We start from the raw sequence: 18,246 nt of genomic DNA on the forward strand, positions 1-18,246 counted from the left end.
GGCAGCTATGGCTCAGTGGTTAGAGCGCTGGCCTTTAGATCAGAGGGTTGCAGGTTCAAACCCCACCCTTAACAGAACCTTCATCCACGGCTGAAGTGCCTTTGAGCAAGGCACCTACCCAACAATGCTCCAGGGCCTGTAACCGATACCCTGAACCTAAATAAGTTGAAGTCGCTTTTGCATACAAGCGTCAGGTAAGCGTAATGTAATATAATGTAATGTAATCCTTGGTGAAATCCGCGAAAAATGGGCATTACTCATTTTCAAGGATAGATCACTTCACATTGAGAACTAGCCATCATCATTTGTAAACACTTGTCTGTTTCAGTTTGTCTGCAGGGGGTGCCAAAAACACAGACTCATGGTCTTTGGCAAAAAAAACATCATATACAGGGATTTTACATTACCGGTACATGGTAATGAACTGGTATGTATAGTATTACTCTGTATGGTTCCCTGCAGAGCAATACTACATACCTGCCATGTTCTTCCGTTTTGTCCGGTACCCCTTGTGGGGTTTTTTCCATAAATGTCAGACAGGCACTCTTGATCCGGTGAGTTTACTGCAGATTTATTACTGCTCCACAATGGAACAGGAGGCCTCGTTGAGGTCTACATTACTCTCACTTGTCCCCCTCCACCAGGCCTAGCTGTTCAGGTAGGATTGTTCCCTATATAGGCGAAGTACCCACCCCCCATTAGCTGTGGCCCAGCCAGGCCCAAGTATGTTCAACTGCAGTGTGCAGGGGCCAGGGGGCCGGTCTGGATGGCATCTCCCTCCTCCCCCCTGAGCACATCTCCCTCCTCCCCCCTGAGCACATCGAGTCCCCACATCGAGTCCCCTTGTCATCCAGTGCTAAGCTTCTACACGGGAAGAAAAACAGCTCTGGAAGTCATTGCACCGTGCACTTAGAGGCGCATGCTTCTAGAGCGAGACCGGTTTTTGCTGCGCTCCTGACTGTGTGTGTGTGTGTGTGTGTGTGTGTGTGTGTGTGTGTGTGTGTGTGTGTGTGTGTGTGTGTGTGTGTGTGTGTGTGTGTGTGTGTGTGTGTGTGTGTGTGTGTGTGTGTGTCCCAAAAGTGTCAAGTAGGAAACAGCACACTAAGCCATGGCCCGAATAAGAGGCCCTTTACAGATGCGAATTAACCCAGCCCCATCTCAGAGACAGGCCCCCCTCACTCAGCAAAGGTAGCCTGTTAACAACTGGAACTATATATATAGTCACATACATATACATTCCTGCATATACATGTACATATAAGAATCTACATAAGAATCATATAAGAATAAACATTTTACGACACCCTGGTTTAGAATAGTCCTCTTTTTCATAACTCACGTTCCATAACCTCATTGTCTCCTTACAGTCTTGTGTACCACTCTGTCCCTCAAAGTACCTGAAGTCTGAGATCATCTTGGGTGTATTTGCAAATTAACACAGCAACTTCATGAAATATGCAAATACACACCCCATTGATAGAATTGGACCTGTATTCCATAAATCACTGATTCTCTAAGTGTGGTCCAGGGACAACTGGTGGTCCGTGACAGAGGAATTCTACTTTTCCAAGACAAGCTAGCAGTATGCTATATTTGTAACCTCATTGCAAAGCTTAACATGGCTGAAGTCATATTGTAATCACAATAAGACAGGCTAGTAATGTGAATAAAAAGTAATTGATATTCATCGAAAAATAACAGTGTCAAATTAGCACCCGTCAACTGTCAATTAAGTTGACAGGTGGTACCTTAACATTTTTGGGGGGACAAAGTGGTAAAAGGAAAAATTGAAGAAAAAATTGCCTTAAATCATAAAACAATAAACCATGTCCACACACATCACCTGCTGCTGCTGCTGCTGCTTTCTCAAGGAAATAATCATAATCTCCAATATGCAATAGGGAATAACCAGTGAATCATGAAAACCAATGACTTGCGATGGCACTGCTGTGGTAAGAGATGCGTGTCTAAATCATACTTCTAGTCAGAAATAAAGAAACGAAGGAAGGAAGGAAGGAAGGAAATAAGGAAGGGGGTGTTCAGTGAGTATAAAAATCTGCTCTGTGAGCGAGCGAGCGAGCGAGCGAGCGAGCGAGAGAGAGAGAGAGAGAGAGAGAGAGAGAGAGAGAGAGAGAAGGAGAGAGAGAGAACTAGCTGTACTGTAGCCTACAGATGAGCTTAAAACACTGCAAAGAGCTGAGCAGGAGGACCCTGCCCCCTTCCCCTGCCCTGGGTCAATAATAGCACAACAGCAGCAGCGATTAGGTGAACGCGGATCAATAGACAAGTCATGGGCACCATGGCTTTGGCATCCAGATTAAGACAACAAGGAGACCTAGGAACCTACCAGGCAGCCAACCCACCTACACACAGCCACACAACACAGCCACATAGAAAACAGTGAAATGATGATGCAAATTAGCCTGATGCTAGCTATGGTATGATGCATCAAAATGAAACACATTTTCAATAGCATGGTCCCATAATAATAATAATAATAATAAACTAAAACACACATTTTGCAGTCATCTAATCAGTCATCATTGCAGTCATCATGCAGTCAACTAAACACACATTTTGGCACAATATCTCTGCCAACTCAAAAATAATCAGAGGGAGCTTGTCTATGGCTGGCTGTGTCAGTGAAGAGAAGGAGGAGTTGTGATCTGACTCAGTTTTATAGTACACTGATGACAGTGAGTTGCACATGCAAACAAAGACATGCAGATGGAAATATCGAGAGGAGAAAGAAGAGAGTACAACAGTGTTTGATTGGCTGTAAAGTCCTTGAGCATACTCTTACCCACCTCTGATTGGACAAGATCTTTTCATGAGTCTTACACTCTACTAGTCGGTCATGGCCAACTTTCCTGCTGCCTAGCAACTCTGTGGATAGCCAGCCTGTAATGTGTGAGTGTGTGAAAGCATTGTACACATCTCAAAAGACCTGGAGTGCGTTGCAATATGCGACCTTGCCTCCTCCACTTGCGCTTGTCTCCTCGTCCCGCCTCCTGACCCCTCCTCCGTGGAGAAAACGATAAAGTTTCCCAGCTGTCAGTCTAGCCACAACAACTTTTGAGGGACTGTTTTTCATTCACCATCCCAATTGCAAATGAGAAAAAGACTCTACAATTGAGCTTTTGCAAGATATTGAAATATAATGCTGTTGTCAGTGATGTCATCATGACATATTACTTCCTCCTACGAGGAGAGAAGCAAGTGGAGGAGGCAAGTGGAGGAGGCAAGGTCGCATATTGCAACGCACTCATAGCGTCTCCATGCAAAGTCAATGTCCAGGTGCTGGTGATGAGCAGTCATAAGTAATCCATAAAATGAACACACAACCTTGATTTACTGAATGAGTATTTTGGCAAACACTGGGTTTCGTTGCTTTGGGTTCACTCTAATGTACACATCTCTGCACTTAAATCATCCACCACAAACCAAATGTAATGACCTTCCAGCAATGCACCATGTTTTATATAAAGGAATCTGATATTGCAGCGCTTTGGCTATACTTCAGCCTGTTCCAGCAACTGCATAGCAACTGCATTCCTGTTTGAAAAACTGCTTAGACTAAGCACTGTGACGTCAGTCTTCTCCGAGATGTGCAGAGGCACACTTCTTAGTACATTTTTAGAAGCCTTCACTTCTTCAGGCTAACATACAAATACTGTCTTCATCAAAACCTGCCTAAGTAAAAATATGTAGCCTCTTACTGCAGATGGGGTTGCCGGGTGGGACTACTCACTATTTGCTGAAAATACTCAACTACATCATAACAACATTGCTATGACAGTGCCGAGAGCCTAAAGTAACAGATTAAGACATAGACATTACAATTTTGGTGACAGTAAGGTTATAACATAGGTGCTGCGCTAAGGGGTTAATAGAATATAACTCCAGCAAGTTTAATGGTCAGGCCTCAAGCTCAGTCATCAGCACATCTACATGACACTTCTGGAGAGGGGGTTTGCCAACCGTACAGATAGACCAGTGTTTCTCAACCTTTTTTTAGGTGAGGCACCCTTTCAGTTCATGAAAAATTTCAAGGCACCCCAAACCAACAAGCCATAACATGGCATCACATCCGATACCACACAAGCTTAGAAAAGTAACACATTTGGAGACGTCACACGACCTACGTTCAAAGTTGCAGCTGACTGGGGCAACCTATATTTACTTTTTTGTGCGAAAATGGCAGATAAAAGATTCCACTGACTAGCATTAACTTATCAATTTAGACTAAAATGTATTATTGGCCTACTACATAATTCATTTATCGGTCATGTCTCCGCGGCACCCCTGTTGAGAAACACTGAGATAGACAGCCGGCGTTGAAGGCGTGGAAAGCGTTGGATGTAATTGACTTGGTATGGAAGAGCAAGTGGAAGAAGCGTCAAAAGCTGCAAAAGAGTTTCTAGTGCAGAGGGTGTCAAAAGCGTTGAACTTCAACGAAAAATATGTAATGAGCTCGGCGCCAGCAGGCCGCAGCCAATGGAATGTTCACATTTTTCTAAATACGAGCTTCGGTTGGTTGTTCTGCCAGATCCAACACTTCAGGTTGAATCGTTTGCCAATGTCATTGCTCCTGATCTGTGCTTTTCCAGGCGGTACTCTGCAGCGTTTTAGCTCTTTCAACACCAGCTGTCTCCCCCTTGACCTCATCATAAGCCTCCAAACGCCCCCTTGACCTCATCATAAGTCTACCAACGTCCCCTTAGTATTGAAAAATAAAATAGACTAATGCCCCCCAACCAAATGGAACTAAGCCCCGCCCCCACTCAGCTGTATCCTTCTCAATGCCCCCCTAGGGGGCTGTAGCGCCCCTGTTGAGAAACACTACGATACACTAAAGGGTCGTACACACACGTCGCTGATAGTTACTCGCTCAGCGAATGAACTCAATAGAATGTCAATGTTTTTCCAGTGAGACTAGCAGGCGAGTAGGTGAGTACTGTACAAGCGGTGCGATGTGGGCGGATCCCGAGTTGAAAATATTTTATCTTCGAGCGAGGCAAGTAAGCGAGTAACCAATTGAAATGCAGAGCTCTGTACTTCTCGCCTGCTCATTGGCAGTTAAAGCCACAGGAACTTTCAGCGACGTTCAATGAAAGAGAGGCGAGTAGGCGAGCAAGCGAGAAGCTAGTAAATAGCAGCGATGTGTGTGTACGGCCCTTAAGGCTTAGCAGAGGTGCAGATTAAGAGCAGGGCTTACTTCTGCACTTTGGGGTACTTCATCTCTGTGATGATGTTGGTGGACTCCGTCTGCTGTTTCTTCAGGTGAGGAGGCCACACGTTGTCCACCCAGTCCACAAGGTCCACCTGGACACACGCACACATGACACATGATGGGCACACGCGTGTACGTGCACACACACACACACACACACACACACACACACACACACACACACACACACACACACACACACACACACACACACACACACACACACCAAGTATCGGTCACACAAATTTCAAAAGCTCAGTCAGTTTAACCTAAACTGTCCACTTTGCTGTCCAGTTCCTTGACTTGAACCTTGCCACCTCTCCATAGCCTGGTAAACCAGCGCCACCCGCTGGACGCCAAAGTTTTTCAGCTAGCGAGTGGGTCTGGCCTCGGATCTGAGAACGTTTGAACGCTGTGCCCTGAGTCAGGCAAAACCAATCACAACGCAGCGATTTGTTTTGAATCAAAGCGGGTGGGGTTTTGAGGGAGTGACGACGAACCTCGCAACACCGTTGGGAAAGCACATCAACGGCAAAGACCACCGATGGTCAGAGTGCCCACACGGTTTGAAAAAACAGCAAGTTGTTCTCATCAACCATCTTCGGAGGAATCATTCATCGGGGCCAGACTAAATTACTCCGGTCACACATTTAGGCTGGTTTATCAGGCTAACCTCTCCTTCTACTTATTGTCCATTCTGCCACACCACCACCATAATACGCAACTCCATCATCCTATAGTCTTCTGCAACCTCCACGACATTTCCCACTTCTACTCATTTCATCCGAAGCGCTTCCTCGGCACTCTTCTCCTCCAACCTTCTCCTTTTCTTTACCCTTCTTACTCATTCGATCACTTTGTTCGCTCTCCTCCACAGCTCTTCCTTCACATCACACCCCTCCTGTCTCCTCCCCTTCTCTCTTCTCTCCTCCCCTTCTCTCTTCTCTCACCACTAGGGATGCAAACTATCGATTAATTCATTAATCATTAGTTGAGAGTCTTATCGATCGACTTACGATTCATTGATAAGCGGCGTTTTCCCCCCGAAATCTCAATGTTTCTCGTAAAAAAAATAATAAATCTAAAAAAAATAATAAAAAATTGACATAAAATACCACATTTAAATTAATTCTATTTCAATTCTTTAATCCAAAGGTGATTCAAATATTCCCACTATTCACACCCCTCTTCACACACACTCTTCACATGCCCATTTCACCTGAGTCTCTTGTCAGTTGAATTGTCGATTAATTGCGATTAATGGTTTTTAATCGATTAATCGTTTGCATCCCCACTCACCATGGTGGGCCGCTTGTTGTGGCTCTCCATTCTTCTCCCCCCAACCTTCTCATTCTCTTTACCCTTTCACTAATTTGATCACTTCTTTCTTCCTTCACATTCCCTACTCTCCTCTCCTCCCTCTCTCCTCTCCTCTCCTCCTATCTCCTCCCCCTCTCCTCCTCCTCCTCTCCTCTCCTCTTGTCCTCTCTCCTCTCCTCCCCTCTCTTCCTCTCCCGCTCCTCTCCTCCTCTCTCTTCTCTTCTCTTCTCCTCTCCTCTCCTCTCTTCTCCTCTCCTCTCCTCCTCCTCCTCCTGCTCCTCCTCCTCCCCCTCTCCTCTCCTCTCCTCTCCTCTCATCTCGTCTCCTCCCCTCTTCTCCCCCTCTTCTCCCCCTCTCCTCAACTCTCTCCTCCCCCTCTCCTCTCCTCTCCTGCCCTCTCCTCTCCTCTCCTGCCCTCTCCTCCCCCTCTCCTCTCCTCTCCTCCCCTCCCCCTCATCTCCTCCTCCCCCTCTCCTCTCCTCACTCACCACTCCTCTCCTCTCCTCTCCTGTCCTCCTTCCTCTCCTCTCCCCCTCTCCTCTCCTCTCTTCCTCCTCTTCTCTCTTCTCCTCCTCTCCTCTCCTCTCCTCCCCTCCCCTCCCCTCTCTTCTCCTCTCCTCTCCTCCTCTCCTCCTCCTCACTCACCACTGTGGGTCTCTTGATCAGGCTCTCCAGCTTGGTGTGGCTGAACTCCAGGCTGATGACGTTGAAGAGCTTGTCCCGCTCCTCCTCGGGGGTCTCGTAGTAGCGTACGAACTGGGCCATGCTCATCTCCGTCCCCTTCTGCGTGCTCACGTCCATCACGTCCAGAGCACGACGGCTGCCTATGGGAGACACACATATTTACACACGTATACACACACACATAAACACACACGCGCGCACACACACGTGCGCGCACACACGTACGCACACACACACACACACACACACGCGCGCGCGCACACACATGCACGCACACACACACGCGCGCGCGCACACACACACACACACACACACACACACACACACACACACACACACACACACACACACACACACACTTTAGACCGATACTTGCTAGCTGTTTAGGATACGAGCATACAGTATAGTACAGGACAGTTAATATGCAAAGCTATAATATAACCTCTGGGACAGAGGTTGACCAACGTGCAATTCTAGCAACAGAATCCTAGGGGGCAGTATAACCCACACAATATGGAGGCTCAATGCTTATGTGATGCAATGAAGTAGAGCATGACACGGGAGTGGATTTTTTAAAAAGAAACAAATCCCATCCTGTCCACTCCTGAAAAGAATGTCTCCCAATCCTGCCCACTCCCACTCACAATCAACCCCAATCCCGTTTTGTCAAAAAAAACGAGGCTTTTTTGTTTGTTTGTTTTTAAGAAAAAAAACGCGGCCTTTTCCGCTCACGTTCATTTTTATTCCTGCTCCTGCCCACTCCCATTCATCTTTATTCCCGCTCCTGCCCGCTCCCGTTGATATTTAAAATTTTGACTCCCAGCTGCAGCCAGTGATGTGTTTAAAACTGTGTAATTACAAATCATATACGACCAGAAAATATCATTACTGCTAATGATAACGACAATTCTTTTTTACCCCCAAAATATAATTTCTAACTAAGTATTCTACTGTTGGAATGCAGTGAACACAACAACATATGGTAACACTTGACATGATGCCAGCGTCATAAGCATGTCATTACAGTGTCATAAACATGTCATAGATAAGTCATAAACATCATGCCCTTAATGTCACTTAGGGCCAACAGTCATAAAATGTTTATGACATGGACATAACAGTGTTATGCATGCGTCATGAACATTTATGACACTATTATGACACTGTAATGACATGCTTATGACACCGGCGTCAAGTAAAGTTAAGTCAAGATTCGGTTATGGATTCAGCTGGATTCGGCCTTGTTGACGGGGTTCAGTTTTGGCCAAACCCTAGAGAGCCAACCGAACCGATTCCTACCGCATGTGTAAGTGTGACATGATTATGTTGTCAACGTTTAAGAGAAGCTTTTATTTTCAAATAAAACAATAAAATATTCCTTCAGCATGAAGTATTTTTTATCTTACTGTTAAGACAAGAGAATGCACTGTGCAATGGTTTTCACTTCACTATAATGTACCAGCTGATGGAGTAGGATAGGAGAAGGATTTGGTATTCGGTTTTAGATTCAGAAGAGTCTTAAGCAGTGGATTCAGTATTCAGTAGTTCATCCTTATTTATGTTAGGTTGAATGTATAATGCCCCTGCTGGTCTGGAAAAGTAACTGCAAGGAAAACTCTCTTACTTTCCCCTTCACATTTTCATTTCATACAGACTTCTGAAAAATAACATCATATGAGAATAAAGCCCTTCATCGTCCACCACATAATGTCAAATCATTGAAAAGCTTGCTGCAGAGAGGCTATTGCCACCACACGCTTTGAGCTCTGAAAACATTCAACTGCATGGACAACAAACACTAATGGGGTCCTGACAGGAAATGAGAGGTGAGATGTGATTCAACACACGCACGCACGCACGCGCAAACACACACACACGCACGCACACACACGCACACACACAAACTTCGTGTCAAGCCTTCCTACTATCTGTGTGTGGGAGGAGAGTGTGTACACATGTTTTTTTTAACAACACACAAGGGGCAAAAAACGTATAGATCAAATAAAAGCCAAAGGGTCAACCATGATAAAACACAGTCTCAAAGACAACTAGAAATGCACTCAGAGAGTGTAGACTTCCACCAAGGAAGCTGTTCAACATAACATTTGACTTTGTTACAACCTAATTTGTTTCCAAGTCTTTCATCCTTGTTTTTGTGGAGTTAGAAACTGGAAAGTCAAAATTCACCCTATCCTGCAATGGTGTAGAATCTTTTTTTAAAAGTCCTGGATCCGCATTGTGATCCAGATCACCAGCAACATATAATCACTTGCTCCTTTGGTCATTTCCAGCAAGTCCACAAAATGTCATCAAAATCAGTGCATAACTTTTTGAATCAGCCTGCTGACAGACAGACAGACAGACGGACAAGCAAACAGACAGACATAAACATACTATAACCTCCTTGGCGGAGGTAAAAAAAAAATAATAATAAAAAAAAAGATTTGGTTGCTGGTTGCAAGTCAAGACTGACTGATTTAAGTAGATGTCAGAGCGCTTGTTTGTATTCTGAAAGGAGGTGGGCAACAAATCAAAGATTTCCCCACACCTACATAGGATTTATGACATCCCAGCTGCTTTCATGCTATGTGTTACTAATGACAACCAGACCGCCTCTCCTCTCTGCTTGCATCTCGATACCTCCCCTCAGTCACATCCCACCCACGGCAACGTGTGTTTGTGTGTGTATGTGTGTGTGTGTGTGCCAACATGGAAACATGAACTTCTTATGTTCTAGGACACCGTATTTCCTGATGACAAACCATCCTGGTGTGTGTGTGTGTGTGTGTGTGTGTGTGTGTGTGTGTGTGTGTGTGTGTGTGTGTGTGTGTGTGTGTGTGTGCGTGCGCGTGTGTGTGTGTTTTAACAAACATAACTTCATCCTGGTTGCCAGTCAACCCAAGTGCATTCCAAACAGCTTGGTTCATCATCACTACAAATCACTTGCTGGGATTCACACCTGACATCTTGACCTCCTGACCTTTAGGTATGTTTCCCCCGACCACAGTTATGTGTAACCATCCATAGCCTACATAGGAGAGATGTAGGCTGTTCAAAAGACAATATCTAGATGCAGACGTCAGTGTGATGTAGATACGTTTCTTGTGGTTCTCAGTATACATGTTTTTTTTTTCTTTTACATCTGTACGTGCACAATAGCCGCTGTGTCCTATGACAAAAAAAGCAACCCAAAAGTCATACAGTAGCAGCATCAAACACGCCCCTAATCTGTTATGAGCCTGTTTTAGACTAACTTAAAACCACTTAAAAAACAAACATCTAAAACGACATCGCTGCCATTATGGTTCAAAGGTTTTCTGACTGCTTAAGTGGTCCCTCTGTGACCTGGGGGCCCCGCCAAAACCAATTCCCCATGTTGGCTGTGGGCTACCTACTGGCCATTGGATCTGTTCTAGGTTAGTTACTCTCTGGGATGTTTTCGCGCTCGCTGTGTCCCAAGGTCAGATCACACAACCTCAGTAAAAACAGACTGACTTCCTGTTGGGGTAAACAACTAGCCTCGTAATGAACCATTTCACCAAACACGCATCCTTCCCTCTGTCCTCCACCTCGGTGGCAACTTGGGTGAAGACAGTAGGCTCGTTCGTGACGACGCAGTAAGATTTTTGCTAGACAGTGGGCATGCGCATTAGAAACCACAATGCATCAAACTGGCAAAGTGTGCATGCCCACTGCCTAGCAAAAATCTTACTGCGTCGTCACAAACGAGCCTAGTGTTATACTGTACATTCATTTACGCAACATTCGTTTTTCAGGAGTGGACGGGATGGGATTTGTTTCTTTTACTCCATTCCGGGATGGGACTTTTTTTCTGGGACCGGGATGGGACGGGAGTGAAAATCCACTCCCGTGTCATGCTCGACTTCTTGTCTCTCTTCACTGTGCCGTCCCCAAATAAAGGCACAAACGCTCATGAAAATTGATTTTTTTTTTTTTTTTAAATGTTTGTCTTGTCACCACTCCCATCTTTTCTCCTTCAGTAACAGATGAATGTAATAATTGTAATCTAGCATGGGAAAGACATGTTGGAGATGAGTAAAGGCACGTAAAACTTACCCACTAAAGCTTTGATCTCGCTGACACTGAAGTCTGGGTCGGGCATTCTGCACAAGGACAGATGAGGAATTTCATCAAGACAGTGTTGAAACATGACATAATATTGGTATTTGATACTGAGTGCAGCACTTCCTTACCTAATGCCTAGTCCGTCTTTGACTTCAAAAAGTAATGGTGTTCGGAGAGCTTCTTGTTGAACATACTCGTAAGTGAAATCTAGTAGAGTAGAGTACTTGTATTAATCCAGAGGGAAATTAAGGCGTCTGACAGCTTACATATACAGAAATGCCAAACATACACTAAGACCTAATACACATTATTACACATGGCAGTAAACATATAACACACACTTGAGTTCAACAATGAACCTTACATCAGATCAAATACATACATATATCTTGGGGAAAACATTAAGATTTCTTAAGGCAAATGAGCGGAAGAGCTAAAACAATCTGAACGTTTGTGACTGTGTGTGTGTGTGTGTGTGTGTGTGTGTGTGTGTGTGTGTGTGTGTGTGTGTGTGTGTGTGTGTGTGTGTGTGTGTGTGTGTGTGTGTGTGTGTGTGTGTGTGTGTGTCTTGGACTCAAATCAGTCAGGGATTAGTCTGCCATCAAGACATTTATCAATGGACTTGCCAGCATGTTGGGCACCTAGGCAAGGCACTAGCTCACCTCTGCTTTACTTTGAGACAATCCAAAAGAATTCCAAAATTCAAGTTACCTTTTCCATCCATGCGTTGTACAAAGCTGTGATTGTAAGACTGACTCTCAAGTTTCTCTTCCAAGCTGAAACCTCTGACATTTACAATTTCCTCCACATCAGAGAAATCTTCGTTCTCGTCATACATCCTCCGACAGATGGAACGCTGTGGAAATGGAGTTGTTGTTTGACGTTGATGAAGTGTTTAAAAAAAAAAAACGACCATTATAGGCTACTAGTTGCGAGACTACTTTCAGGTAGGTGGGGTAGCCTACATATGCAACCCATACCCAAACACAACACTAGCCTTGCGCTGGGTACCATAGCTGCCTTTCTTGTCGCAGGTGCATTCCCTTATATCATTTGTTTTACCGCCCACGAGTCAATTATTTTACAGAAATAGTGATGGCTGTCCAAATTGCAGCAGCAATTGACGCACATTTCTCACCAATCATCGGCGTATCAGTTAATGGTGAAGGTCATAGCCTATCTCAATATTGCAGAGAGGGCAGTTCAGATCAAATCATTCACCAGCAGGGTTACACTGATTAACACGCATAGCCAAAATACTAGGCTATCGTTTGTTACAAGAGCGCAAAGCCATTGCCCCGAAAGCCCGAGGGTAGCTCTAAGGTCTTCGGACAAGAGGCAGATGGTGCTCGGCGTGGATCTGGTAGCAGCAACAATACATAGGTACCCATACTCAAAGTCCCGTTGAAATTGTATCAGTAAAGGGCAAATGTACGCACCAGTTTGCGTCCCCTGTCCGCGCACGCTTCCATGTCTTGAAGTTCCCGTGCGTCCGCGTTCAACCCGTCACGTGGTTAAATAACCACATTTAAAGTTGCCAGCAGTTTGTTTTCCGAATCAAAACTAAGGGGAACCATTTTCGTGTACTGGTAGATGACGTCACGCCCCAGAATCAAAACAATGTTGTTTAACGTAGTGCGTCATGTTTATTCAGAAGTTCAATTCAAAATTCAGTCGCACTTCATACCAGTAGACATTGGAAAGGTCATGCTGGGGACATTTCCCCGAACAAACGTTCTTAAAAGCGATATTCTGGCTTGTTTTCCCCTCTCCTTGTGTCACGAGTACGAGTCTGCACGCCCTGCACGCACGCGCTGATGCTGGTGATGCTTGATCGCGGATGGGCTGAATGCTCACTCGTTAAATGGACGCTTATTACATATAATTAAAGCATTGCATGCGTCACACTAAAAGTCATATGCTAGCATGTATTCTACTGAGAAATGTTGCTGTTTTTTTACTGGCACAAATGGTACAACCTACTTTAGGGGCATGAATTATGCATCATCCTAACAAGTTGCTGGTTCAGTTGACTCATTTGGCATTATTTAAGTCACCAAAATATGAACCTTTCTATAGAAATACTTTTATTAAATCTGTTGGGCAAAATGTGTGCCTGTCATGTGCCTCGACTTTCACTATTAAGTTGTGCGTAATTTATTATAGCCATAGTATTTGATGGTACATCCGCGTTACATAAATGGATACAAGTGCTGCAAGCCGTGGGTAGAGCCACTGGGTGGCAGAATTGACTGCGGAAGTCTTTTGTGTGTCCGAATGGCATTTTGGGTAATTTAATGTGCAGGTTTCTCGGTCAGCTTCAGCTGTTGTTCATTCACTCCAGCTGGTCGACTGGGCTGACATATGTCCCTCCATCAACGCGGTAATGATGACCACGCAGTAAGTGATAGTCTTAATGGGTAGTGGGTCTAATGTATCGTTCCAAAGTGTATGCGTGCCGTGGACAGTGTAAGGACAGTATATTTCAGGAGTAAAGTTTGTACCATCCTTTCTCCTGCACAATGAGTCGGAGCGAGCACTCGTTGCAGGCGCTGTCTTGGAGGAAACTGTACTTGAGTAGAGCCAAACTCAAGGCATCGAGTAGGACATCAGCCCTTCTTTCGGGGTTTGCTATGGTGAGTCCCTCAAGAACATCAGACTGACTTCATCATACCTAGAATGTGGTGTTCAAGATGCGCACATAAGCTGTTTTGTGTCGTCTTGCCTTTATATCTGTCAGATAATCGAATATGGATTTGACAACTGGACTGCACGTGGATCCTCGGTATCAGTGTTCCACAGCGAATGTTGGGGTTCGAGAAGTGTTTGTAGAGGTGTAATGAGCTAGAAGCGACCATGATGTGTGGACGACTCTGCAGTTCTTGTGTTAACAGTGATCTATTTCACGCATATTCAGAGAATAGCCAGAACACAAACCTATGTAGTTACCATGTAACTAACACGTTTGACATTCGCTGTATACAATGTAACAACAACCGGCCATGTACTGATCGGAAAAAAAAACATGTAGGCTCCTCTAACCATGAACTTCTTTTTAACCATTGACGATCCCTTTTTGAACTTTGGTCTATGGAACGGTTACCATGATTGCAATGACGGCTATTCGTGTTTTCCGCGTTGCCATCGTTTGAATCATGCGGACGGTGTCTCCAATTGAGCACCCCGTGCGCATCGCTACTGCGTTTTTCCAAATCCGCATGCTCCGGGTTGGGTGATCTGGATTGAGCATTAGTTTGGGAGGGGTGTCTCAGCAGCAAGCAGTGTTCTGAATCTGCAGCTCGCACACAACAATTCTCCACAAAATATTATTTGTCCGTTGCTAATAATGATACAGCCAAAGGCGGACATCCCTGGTTCAGAAAGTAAACTCCCTGTTACATAGTTAAAATGAAATTAAGCATTTTTGGAGTTAATACACAGTGTGCAGACCGCTTCATCACACTACCTACTACCTTTTGTCTGGCACCTGGACAACTACCTGTGGATGTGCGCACCCTACCTCCAAACACTATTGTCTTTTTTTCTGGTGAAGACATGCCTTTTACATTACATTACACTACACTGAGGAAGATCCCTCTGTTGGATCGAAACGCTGCCATATGTTAAAATGAAATAAAGTATTTTTGGAGTTAATACACAGTGTGCAGACCGCTTCATAACACTTCACCAGAAAAAAAACCCCTTTTATTTCCTATTCCCAATCAGGTGGCCATGGTGGAAGTGCAGCTGGACAACTCGTACGACTACCACCCGGGCCTGCTGATCGCCTTCAGCGCCTGCACCACGGTGCTGGTGGCCGTGCACCTGTTCGCCCTGATGGTCAGCACCTGCATCCTGCCCAACATCGAGGCGGTCAGCAACGTCCACAACCTCAACTCGGTCCGGGAGTCCCCTCACGAGCGCATGCACCGCCACATCGAGCTGGCCTGGGCATTCTCCACCGTCATCGGGACCTTGCTCTTCCTGGCCGAGGTGGTGCTGCTGTGCTGGGTCAAGTTCCTGCCCGTGAGGGCCAAGGATAAGGGAACAGTTGGAGGAGGAGGAGCCGGCGCCGGGACGGGCGAAGCGGCGCGCAACGGCACCGCCACGGGCATCAGCGCCGGCGTGGCGGCGGCCATCACCTCCACCTCCATCATGGTGCCCTTCGGCCTGGTCTTCATCGTCTTCGCCGTCCACTTCTACCGCTCGCTGGTCAGCCACAAGACCGACCGGCAGTTCCAGGAGCTGGAGGAGCTGGAGGACCTGACGCGGCTGCAGAACGAGCTGGATAACAGGGGGGACGTGTCGGCCCTGCAGTCCCCCACCTCCCACTACCCCTGAGCAGGTTAGAACAGGGGGGGCGTGTCGGCCCTGCAGTCCCCCACCTCCCACTACCCCTGAGCAGGTTAGAACAGGGGGGACGTGTCGGCCCTGCAGTCCCCCACCTCCCACTACCCCTGAGCAGGTTAGAAGTTAGAAGAGGCAGTTGAAGGTGAAGATTCATTGTGCACATCCCAGGTCGGTCCCAGGTGTCGGCCCTGCAGTCCCCCACCTCCCACTACCTCTGAGCGGGTTAGAAGTACTAGAGTCAGTTGAAGGTGAAGATTCGTGGTGCACGTCCCAGGAAAAAGGTGCAGGACCAAAGGCTGACTGCAGTTTTAGGAGTGAAGTCCTTTTGTTGTTTTTTTTTGTTTTTTTTCATAGCTTGATTACATTTGACTTCAAAGAAGACTGTTGAAGTCGAAATGTAATCCAGCCATGATTTTTTTTTTTTTAAACAACAAAAAGGATTTTAAGTGTGAGGCAGACTTCTCACTTCGAAAACTATAAGTTAGATGTATAGGCAAGGGTGGACAGACCGGATTGAGAAGGTAGAAGTTCTGCCAGATGTTTCTCCTGCCTCTGTCCCTAACATGGGGGATTTCACTAAGCTCGATCGTGATGGCGCGCGCTGTGCAGACTGCGCAGCAATGCATGCACACTTTGCATTCACTTCAATGCATTCTGGTTAGAATTTTCTGCCCAGAATGCATTATAATTTTGCATTGCGCATGCGTTCTGCTAGGTCGGTGCAGCACTGCTTCATCCCGAACAAGCCCACTTCCTAGCTCATCTATCTGGCTGAAGGGGTGTGGTAATTTGGATCAGCTAGTTCATTAGGCTCATTCGTGACGAAGCAGTGCTGCTTTTGCTAAGCAGCGAGCATGCGCACTTTGCCAGTTTGATGCATTGTGGTTAGAAAATCTAACCAGAATGCATCAAACTGGCAAAGTGCGCACGCTCACTGCTTAGCAAAAGCAGCACTGCTTCGTCACGAACGAGCCTATTGATTTAGCCTTTACACATGATGTCAGACACCTTCCATCCAATGCATTTCAAGCAGGAAAGAGTAGCATCCGGTGGCGTAGGTCACGTTCGTGATGGCGCAGTGCTGCTTTTGCTGTGCAGTGCGCATGCAGCACACTTTGTCATTTCTATGCATTCTGGTCAGAAAATAGACACATAAACATACACCCCCACTGGTATCCAGTAGCCTAGTCATTTTTCCTGCTTCACTTCAAAAAATGAAACTCATCTTCAGGTCACAGTGAAAAAGGCTAATCGGCTGGAGTAAATATCTGGCAGGATTTTGACTTTCTGAACCCGGACGGGATGCCTGCCGCTGGGTAGAGGAGGACCAGAGCAAGTGGGATGGAGGATGGCGGATGGTAGCCAGGCCGTGCCCTCCTAGGGACGCAGCACCTTCAGCGTTGCCACTAGTCAGGTCAAGAGCAATGCAAGTACTGTACTTTCTGAGCTCCCGAAAAATCGGGAACTCCTCCCACTTTGTTGAGAAGCAAAAAAAACATTAGCAAACCAAGGGAGGCGGGTCAACCATGCCTTTAGGGAATTGTTAATTGCTATGCTCTTGGTCAGACCAAGTCTCGAAGAGATTTGAAAGTCGATGAAAATCAGGCTAGGGGATCAGACCGTCCTGCTCACTCACCATCCACAAGTGCATACTATGGTAGCTTGCTGTCTGCACTCATTAGACCCTCTGATAAGGGGTCTTGTACAGCTGTTCTGTGTGAAAATGGCACACAGTAACACACACACACACACACACACACACACACACACGCACACACACAAGTGGTAAAGATTGACATAACAAGCACAGCCTATGGGTATATTGCTCACTTCCGGAATCCTTGTGGGTGTTTCGTTTCAAAGTAACTACTGGGCTTCCCTGAGTGACCTAGTTAAGTTGACCCCGAGTAAACGCTCAGTATTGCGTAGTATATAATAAAAGCCCCTATCTTTTGTTTGTCCTCCTGGAGCATGAAGTCCCAGTGCTCTTCTGTATGGAGATATAGTACAGTTGCGCTCTTACTTTTTACATGCCACGAAAGAATGTATTTGTTGGCCTCGCCTAAAGGAAGAAAATACTCTTGTCTGGCTTGGAGATCCAAAAGACACAGAAACTGTCCTCCAATCGCAATGCTGAGTAATATTAGGTTTGAAACTGTGTAGTAAGTGGTTGAAGAGGGTTTAGCACAGTGAAAACTTGGCTGTGCTGGCCTTGACTGTGCAGTAGAACAATTTGAACACCAAAACACTCCCAATCAACCACTTACCATGAGGGGAGGCTTTTTTTCCCTTGTGTCATTTGTGGCCATCATACATTCTGTCAGCCAGGATACTAAGAACCTACGGCCACAACTGGATGCCACTTGCTCTCCTTTCACTTAGCCAGGCAAAATAGCCAAGTCTACATTAGCTACTGTTGTTTGCAATGCAATTGCCCATTGGCAACTACCTAAGTTGCTAACTGGCTAACAACTATGCTTTCGAGTAACACACCCCTGCTCCCTAGCATCCCGACACACAATGTCACACAATTCATGTGATTTGATAAGAAAGGGCTGCTGAGGATCATGGGT

The 18,246-nt window shown here is 45.8% G+C and overlaps 2 protein-coding genes across 2 annotated transcripts in view; one reads left to right on the forward strand and one right to left on the reverse strand.

Moving 5' to 3' along the window:
- kdm2bb (lysine (K)-specific demethylase 2Bb) overlaps positions 1-13,438 on the reverse strand; it is an 81,005-nt gene extending 67,567 nt beyond the window's left edge. The window contains exons 1-6 of the mRNA XM_063210794.1: positions 12,763-13,438; positions 12,035-12,179; positions 11,452-11,530; positions 11,315-11,361; positions 7,199-7,377; positions 5,219-5,325 (exon numbers count right to left, since the gene is read on the reverse strand). Of these exons, the coding sequence (XP_063066864.1) occupies positions 5,219-5,325; positions 7,199-7,377; positions 11,315-11,361; positions 11,452-11,530; positions 12,035-12,179; positions 12,763-12,795 (590 nt within the window). The 5' untranslated portion in view covers positions 12,796-13,438. The remainder of the gene's footprint in view (positions 1-5,218; positions 5,326-7,198; positions 7,378-11,314; positions 11,362-11,451; positions 11,531-12,034; positions 12,180-12,762) is intronic.
- Positions 13,439-13,635: 197 nt separating this feature from the next.
- On the forward strand, positions 13,636-16,498 carry orai1b (ORAI calcium release-activated calcium modulator 1b). Its single transcript, XM_063210795.1, has 2 exons — positions 13,636-13,959; positions 15,050-16,498. Exons 1-2 carry the CDS (start codon positions 13,846-13,848, stop codon positions 15,662-15,664), a joined length of 729 nt encoding a protein of 242 aa, XP_063066865.1. The 5' UTR covers positions 13,636-13,845; the 3' UTR covers positions 15,665-16,498.
- Positions 16,499-18,246: the final 1,748 nt, after the last annotated feature.

Source organism: Engraulis encrasicolus, chromosome 11 (assembly GCF_034702125.1).
Source record: "Engraulis encrasicolus isolate BLACKSEA-1 chromosome 11, IST_EnEncr_1.0, whole genome shotgun sequence".
NCBI lineage: Eukaryota > Metazoa > Chordata > Actinopteri > Clupeiformes > Engraulidae > Engraulis > Engraulis encrasicolus.